We start from the raw sequence: 8,871 nt of genomic DNA on the forward strand, positions 1-8,871 counted from the left end.
ACTTGTTAATTTGTGCTTTTAGAACAATGTTTGGAACAACTAGAACAATCTATATCGGTATCAGAATGTTAGATTTTCGAAAAGTGGGGTGCCAGTTCAAAAAATCATTTTTTTTGTCTTATTCGAAAACCGTTTCGAATGAAGCAATATCACTTTGGAACAATGTGGTACAAAGTCAGAACAATCTGGAACAACTTTCAAAATTATAAATTTCAAAAAGTGGGGTGCCAACTTCATACACTTCCCGAGGAAGGTACCGTAAAGTTGCGGCAAATAATGGATCATGCAATTTCATCGCGACATTTTTCCGGATTTTATCACGCGCCGTAAATCTGAAGGACGAAATGTGTTTATCCACAATTGACCGATGCAGCGTGTTGTTTCGCGTACAGAAACGTGCGTAAGTGCACCAAGTATTTGCAGGAATTCCCGGAAACGCGATAGTCCTCAAGATACAGATTAAAAATATGTCGAAATCGCTGAAGTACCTACGTGTGATCCACTTTGCGCGATCCAAAATTCCACGGATTATACGCACGTGTAAAAGGAAAGGGGAGAGGAATGTCGAGAAATACTAATGATGTGAATAATTATCCTAATAGCTCAGGAACGCTGCACACACTCTCTTTCTTTCTCTCTCTCTCCCTCTCTCTTTCTCTATCTCTCTTTCAGCGGTTAAGATAGGCGGATTGCGCAATTACTTCGTCTCGCTCGGTTTGCCCGTTTTAATCAGCTTGAAAACAAGGGCGGACACAAATTCGCGGGAATATCGCGTAACAATCGCGGCAAATGAAGACCACATTTTGCATTAAATATTTGTCCACATGTTTATAGCAAACCTCTGTCAATTAAACACATGTTTTATCTGTTAAATACATACCTCTGACTGAATTTCTGCAAATATATGTAATTTTTTGCTCAAATGCTAAAAAATTTAACCGTGCGAAGAAAGAATAATTCATCTGTAATTAACCGCTTGTTTATTTACTTCTAATTTCGGCTGGAAATAATCACAGTACACAGTTGAACTGTTCCGACCCTAGAATCTCATAATTTTTTTATTTTGCTTGTTTTCCAGGTTTGAACCGCGTCTTCCTTATGTTTAGTTCCAACGTTCCGTGAACGTTCACTTCTTCAGCGAGCAGAAAAATCTGAAATTCAGTCTGAAATGTTCACGAAACGTCGGAATTAAACATAAAGAAGACGCGGTCAAAATTCAGAAAACAAATTATTGTTTTCAAATTATTAGACAACACCTCGAAAGTCTGAAATATCAAATAGATAAAATTTACAAAAAACAACTGGAACAACTTTTCAAGCATTACATTATTAGGTATGAATGTGTCCTTATGACGTGTAATCAAGTTGATCAAGTTGATTTTTCGACTTGGGAGTTTCGCTAAATCTTCGTTCTTTTGTTACAGGATCAATATTTCAACGCTGGTATCGACATTCACGTAAGAGAGACAAATGAAAAGAAGACGCAAGAGCTGTTGAGCGTGCGAAGTGAATCGACACAATGGTAAGATGCATTAACACCCTAAAATGTCCTTTCCACAACTCTCCCCCATTCCGTCAGTCGTGTCTCATAGATCCCACATGCTTTCGCCACTAGCTATTCCAGTGGAGGACGCAAACTTTCCCGCGACCTTTGAATGCGCAACGATCTAATAAGCCTCGCGAAAGCTCGCCACACCACTCCGCAGCTCGCTTTATCCTCGGCCACGCGGAGATAATCTCGACTCGTAACGCGCGTTAAAAGCAGAACCGCGACGCCGACAAAAGCGCCGTAACGAGCGCGCGCAACGCGACGAAAGGAGACCGCGATGAATATGCTGTGTGCAAAACCGTGCGAAGCCGCACAAACGCGCGGCGACAGCCGTCAAGTTCATTAAGCGCCACCGGGAGATACCACATGAGATTGCGGGGTGGAGGTGGCACGAGGTTCCTTACAAATGGGCTAAGCGCGCAAAAAGCCTCAGCTCGCAATAAAGTCGGCAGTCGCGACGCCGACTTGCCGTTTGCACCTAATGAGCTCGATGATTAAAGGCTTATTTTGCAAAACAGAGCCAGCTGTCGCGCAGCAGCGGCGTGTTCGGCGACGTCTTAATCCCGTAGAAATTTCCGCGGGACGCTCCCGCAGGAACAAGAAAGACCAGAAGGAGCAGGAGGAAGAGGAAGAAGAGGAGGAGGTGGCGGTGGTGGAAGAGAAGGAGGACGCCGACAGCCACCTGTGACTTTCGCCAAGAGGGCGAGGAGATTCCCTGACGGTGAGAAGGAGACAGACAAGACAAGAGAAGGCGAGCGAAAGAGAGAAGAGGGAAAGATAACCGAGCGACAGGATAAATCGTGCAGAAGCGAGAGAGGTACGCTCCTTTCTTTTCCTCTCATAATTCCCGCGGGGCGTGAGGCAGGGTGAATTACGGGCCGTGTCTCGCCACGGTGACAGCTATGACGCGCTTTTTCACCGTGTGAACTGTAAATACCGGCGCAAAATTTCATTACGCGCCATCCGGCGCGCGCGAGATGGGATTAAACATAATTAACCAACAGCCGCGATAAATTTTCATCGAAAGGAGATTTGCTTCCGCCGTGGATCGGCTTCTTCGACGGCACGCGGGCTGAAAGAGGGCCGAGATTTAGAGGGAAATATGATGCAATTTGGGTAGATTTGCCATTTAATATTTCTTTTGCGTAATCACCACTTGTCATTCAATATGATTTCTTCGCGCCAATAACGTCTAATAATCTATTGAATCGATTCTATAATCAAATAATCGATTCTATAGTCAAATAATTTATTTGATCGATGTTTTAATATTAGAATGCCCGGGAGAGCAACTGCTAACAACAAATAAATCATTGAATAATTCGAGACATAATTATTTGTTGCGCAACTACACTGTTAAATCTGTAGTGTCAAATTATACTCAATTTGAGTTATTTTTAACCATTCCTATAAGTCGCCACTGCTCCTACTAAATATGTCGTTAATTTAACTAATGTAATGGAGTTAAATAATTTAATTTAAGAAATGTATTAAATTTGATTAAAATTTAGTTTATTTTTTATATGCACGTTAATGTAACCTTTGTTTTAGTAAAAAATGACTTAATATTGTTTTAAGTGGGTTGATTAGATGTGGTTGTTTTTTGTGTTAAAATAGTAAATTTTGACACACATGATAGTTAAAAATAACTAAATATTATTTAACTCAAGAAATTGGTTTAAATTTGACCCTCCAATATTTAACTAAGTATTAACTAAAAGTTCATATCAGAATAAGTATTATTTCCCAGTCAAATTCTTCATTTGCGGCGACGCGACGCTAGTCACTAATCGATATGTTTAATTATAAAAAAACATATTCTTATCGGGGAAGCAAGGTGTGTTTTCCATTAGTCACGAGAACCTGGTCCGTGACAATGAATACTCGAGGCGATATCGCTCGCGATCGATGCATGCAAATGTAAAAAAATCATTGAATCGAGACATAATTATTTGTTACGCAACCACTAAGTATTAACTAAAAGTTCATATCAGAATAAGTATTATTTCCCAGTTAAATTGTTCATTTGCGGCGACACGACGTTAATCACTGGTCGATATGTTTAATTATAAAAAAACGTATTCTTATCGGGGAAGCAAGGTGTGTTTTCCATTAGTCACGAGAACCTGGTCCGTGACGATGAATACTCGAGGCGATATCGCTCGCGATTGATGCATGCAAGTGTAAAAAAATCATTGAATCGAGACATAATTATTTGTTACGCAACCACTAAGTATTAACTAAAAGTTCATATCAAAATAAGTATTATTTCCTAGTTAAATTGTTCATTTGCGGCGACGCGACGCTAGTCACTGGTCGATATGTTTAATTATAAAAAAACGTATTCTTATCGGGGAAGCAAGGTGTGTTTTCCATTAGTCACGAGAACCTGGTCCGTGACGATGAATACTCGAGGCGATATCGCTCGCGATCGATGCATGTAAGTGTAAAAAATGTATACGTTTGAACGACCGATTAATCGGCGCCCATCGGGGAAGAGGCGAATGGGGGAGGAGGGGGATTTTCTCATATATTGTGTAAATAGAAATCAGTGTCGTTGTTTATCGATGTTTTCAAATGTAGTATGCTCAAATAAAACGTGACAGCTGTGTGCGTTTGTGTATACGTGCGCGTGCGCTCATGTATTTAATGGAGAGACGATTAATAATAGCGTAAAATTAAAAAGCGAGCGCTGATTAATAAACGAGAATATCGCGCAAACGTAAGTTCTCTACATGAGAGACCGCGGGCAGAGACCGACCGAGTCGCGGAGAAATATATCCTCGGAATCGGGATTTAATACACGCGACGCACGCACCAGTCTCGTTTCATTACAACAATACATTTCGCTCCGGAGCGTTACGTATTCATTTCCCATGTGTGTTTGCTATAAAGAAAAAAAAAAAAAAAGAAACGGGAAGGAAAACGCGCCAGCACACCACAGCCATGCGTTCGTACATTTCCGTCCGATGAACAAAACCCCGCGGTATTTCCGAGTCATGTTAATTTCCGCTAAATTATGTGTTATGTTGCTGGGCGAAGGGAAAGGGAAACGCGAGAGAATGTAACTTCATTCGTTCGCTGTGACCGTTGGTAGGTCGTTGCGACTCCATTAATTATTAGATCATGTAAAAAGTAATTTCGGATTTCTCTCAGATAAAATATGGGTTGCTTATTATTACTGAATATAAAGTAGACTGGGAAACAGGGATCCTTTTAATTTTCTCTCGAATTAACAGCAGAAAAAACAGCCTGTCTTACCATGCATTAAAAGTGAAGTGTAAAACTACAAAAAATCTGGAGAAATTTTAAACAGAAAGTGAAATACACATAGTCTGTTTCTGAACGTATTATGAGACGTGTTAAAAGTATCTGCTGAAGAAATAATCTCGAATATTTTTCAAAGCTTTTCTACTTCTATATCTATCTCTTCTCTTTTCTAAAGATATCTACTGATATCTCTAGAAATAAACTTGAATACTTTTTAAAAGCCGAGTCGTTATAATTTTATGAAACAATTTAAGTGCCTCTTCAGGACTCTTCTTCGTAGAGGAACGACTTGACAGAGACTCAAAGTGAGACCCGGATCACGAGATGTCGTTCAGGTGTTGTTCTTTTGCTAAAGAAGTGAACTAAAATGCTCACGAAACTTTGGAAACAAATCTACGAAGGAAGGGGTATTAATGCGGAAGCCAGATCAAGCATTTCACCATACACCGCGGAACTCTAAAATATCAATTAAAATGTTTTAAAGCATTTTTAATTGACTTCATGAAAAGGAAGTTTTTCATTTTCTTTCGTACATATGTTTTTTTGTATGTCACCTCATAACTCGAGAATCGATGGAGATATCAAGATGAAACTTCCGTAACTTGTTTAATACGTGTGTTATCTGTATAGCTCTTGGATCAAGGGGTGGGGTGTCATCAGATTTATCCAGGTGATATGGAAATCCTATTGCTTTCTTGAAAATTCTTTCGAAAAGAAACTTTTACTTTTAACCGATTTCGAGAAAAATTATCTTCAACTAAAGACGGTTTCATCTTCAAAAACAAACTTTTATAGCAGATAGAATTATAAAATATATTATTAGCAAAAGAAAAAAATGTTTTCAACGAAATAAAATAGAAAAGTATTGGGAGTGTGAATAAGTTCTCGCCGTTTTTTGTGAAAATAAATCCTTTATTTAAAAAAAAATAATAAAAAAACAAGTCAATTAAAGTATTGCCCATCGCTGGAGACTACTTTTTCCCATCTTTCTGGCAGCATTTGAATTCCACGTCGAAAAAACGACACTTCTTTTGTGACTATCCTATCGATCCATTTTTTCGTTTCTTCATACGAAGTGAAGTGCTGCTCAGCCAGGCCGTTAGTCATCGATCGAAATAAATAGTAATCAGAAGGCGCAATGTCTGGAGAGTACGGCGGGTGGGGTAGGACTTCCCATTTCAGCGTTTCCAGGTATGTTTTGACCGATGACGCGACATGCGGCCGAGCGTTATCATGCAGCAAAATCACCTTATCGTGTCTTTGCTCATATTGCGGCCGTTTTTCTTTCAATGCTCGGCTCAAACGCATCAATTGTCGTCGATAGAGATCTCCTGTGATGGTTTGGTTGGGTTGGAGCAGCTCGTAATACACTACCCCCAGCTGATCCCACCAAATGCAGAGCATGAGCTTGGAACCGTGGATATTCCGCTTTGGCGTTGATGCTACTGCTTCGCCGGGCTTAACCCACGATTTTTTACGCTTGGGATTACTGTAGTATATCCACTTTTCATCACCAGTCACAATACGATGTAAGAAACCTTTCCTTTTTTGTCGTTGAAGCAGCTGTTCACACGTAACAAGACGCCGTTCGACGTCTCTCGGCTTCAGTTCGTATGGCACCCAAGATCCTTCCTTTTGTATCATTCTTAATGCTGTCAGACGTTTCGAAACTGTTGTTCGATCAACTCCTAATGATTTTGCAACATCGGATTGCGTCTGACATGGATCTTCAGCAAGTAATGTTCCAATTCTTCGTCTTGAAACTTTTTTGGTGCACCACTGCGTTCTCTATCTTGAACATCAAAATCACCATGTTTAAATCAGTTAAACCAATCTCTGCATGTTCTTTCCGACAGAGCATGATCACCATAGGTTTCTACAAGAATTCTGTGTGCTTCAGCTGCAGATTTCTTCTGAATAAAGTAGTGCAGTAAAATTCCCCGCAAAAACGATTTATTTGGCACGAAATTTGACATGTTTTACGCTACGAAAAGAAAATGTTCTTTATAGGTTAATGGAAAGAGACGCACTGATTTTAAACATAGGTTATAGAACTTCATCATCATCTTGAATTATACGCACAAAATTTTTATATCGCCATCTGATGGTGAAACGGCGAGAACTTATTCACACTCCCAATAGAAAACAAAATAGAAAAGTAGAAAACAAAATAAAAAAAATTTACAAAACCTTTTTCAAAAAACTAAAGATCTCTAAGAAATACAAAACAATCTTGAATCAAAATATTCACATATGTGAATATACGAGGATAGAGTGAAAGGTTCCGGGCCCCACATATAAATAACTCTACTATGTTCAATATTTTAATAATGTTGCATTATTTCATTTTTCATGTGTTTATATTTGAAGGTTCAAGTCAATAAATTGTAGTATTGCTTTGATAGCTCTCCAAAGTAAATACCTCAAGCATTGTTTGTAAAAATGGAAAAAGTTGAAATTCGTACTGTGATTAAGCTAAAATCAATGAATTAAAGTTTGAATTGCTTGCCTACCCATCATACTCGCCAGATTTAGCTCCAAGCGACTTCTGTCTCTTTCCCAACCTCAAAAAATGGCTTGGTGGAAAAAGATTTGTTAACGACAATCAAGTCAGCGACGCTGTAAATTGACGCTATTTTGAGGCTCGACAAATAGACCTATCAGTCTGATATAACCGTTTTAGAACCGTTGAGAAAAGTGTATCATGCTAAATGGAGATTATAAGTTGAGAAATAAATAAAAATCAATCCAAAAAAATTTTGTTTTCTTATTCAGGCGCGGAACTTTTCACCCTACTCTCGTATAATAGAATAAGGGTGGGCGGGAAGAACAAGTATCGGCATCGCGGACCAGGTTTTCCTCGACACTGAGATATCGGCTCTTCGACGTGAAAAAAGAGAGAGTCAGCCTTGACAGTGGCGCCCCTTTAGAAATTTATAACCGTGACGCGTATTGGGCATTTGAAAAATCGATGCCGACAGTAAGGCGCCCGTAAGACATCGCGTCTCGTTAAAGCTCGCCGCTACGAGCGGAATATTCCGATTAGCGCCGGATCGATAATTATCCCGTTTAGTCCAATTTCCGGCGCCCTTGGCAGTCTTAAACGGCGTTACCGCGTGTCTCTCCCTCCCCTGTAACTCGATATCGCCGGGCTAATTTCGTGTTGAGCGCCTGAGCGTAACCGGACGGTCTCCCTCCCCCTCGACAGGGACAGCGGCTCGAACGCGGCGGCCGCGATTTCCCCGAGGAGGATGCCAGGTCCCGCGAGAGCGCAGCGTCGGGGGTGAGTGAATGGAGGAGAGGACAACGTCGGCGGGTGACGACGTCGGGTGGAAAAACGCGATCGTTTCGCGCCGATCGCGATCGATCGATCCCGTGGAGCACTCTCGGTTGCCATCGCCATCTACCCGCTCCTGACCGCGGTCAGGACTGCCGCGGGGAATCGAATTAATATCCAGACGAGACAGGGAGGCGACGGACAGCAGGAGGGAGAGGGAGCGAGCGAGGAGGAGGAGGAGCGGGCACAGGACGTGGCGGCTGGCGGGACGTAGGGACGAGGAGCTCGTATTGAATTTTCAGGAGGTGGAGGCTACGACGACCGATCTCCCGGGTAATGCCTTCCTAAGGCGGCATTCTCGCGGTCGTCCTCGAGGTCACGGAGCGACCGGCCGCGACCAAGCGACGACAGCATGGCCGATCTCGAGAGGATCCGGCTGGTGGTACTCGGCGGCGCCGGGGTCGGCAAGAGCTCTATTATACGCCGTCTGCTCGGCCAAGGCTTCAGTGAACGGTACCGACCCACCGTGGAGGACCTCTACTCCCGGGAATGCGTCCTTGGCACCTTGACGCTCAAGGTCGACCTCTTGGATACCGCGGGTAAGTCGAGATTCTCACCACCTGGGAATTCTCCGCGCGCCGACAGTCGCTGCGTGTTGCTTATTGCGAATCTGTGTGCTGCTTCAATTAATTGACATACCCTCTGAATTCTCTGGAGTGAAAGTTCTCGTCTGGAGAGAGAGAGAGAGAGAGAGAGAGAGAGAGAGAGAGAGAGA

The 8,871-nt window shown here is 41.9% G+C and overlaps 1 protein-coding gene across 1 annotated transcript in view; it reads left to right on the top strand.

Annotated features, from left to right (window-relative positions):
- LOC116854165 (GTP-binding protein Di-Ras2) overlaps positions 1 to 8,871 on the top strand; it is a 181,011-nt gene that overhangs the window by 160,096 nt on the left and 12,044 nt on the right. Inside the window, exons 3-5 of the mRNA XM_032835817.1 lie at positions 1,425 to 1,522; positions 2,068 to 2,366; positions 8,028 to 8,695. Of these exons, the coding sequence (XP_032691708.1) occupies positions 8,509 to 8,695 (187 nt within the window). The 5' untranslated portion in view covers positions 1,425 to 1,522; positions 2,068 to 2,366; positions 8,028 to 8,508. The remainder of the gene's footprint in view (positions 1 to 1,424; positions 1,523 to 2,067; positions 2,367 to 8,027; positions 8,696 to 8,871) is intronic.

Source organism: Odontomachus brunneus, unplaced genomic scaffold (genome assembly GCF_010583005.1).
Source record: "Odontomachus brunneus isolate Ranch 3 - 2012 unplaced genomic scaffold, Obru_v1 Obru_scaffold_009, whole genome shotgun sequence".
NCBI classification, from domain to species: domain Eukaryota; kingdom Metazoa; phylum Arthropoda; class Insecta; order Hymenoptera; family Formicidae; genus Odontomachus; species Odontomachus brunneus.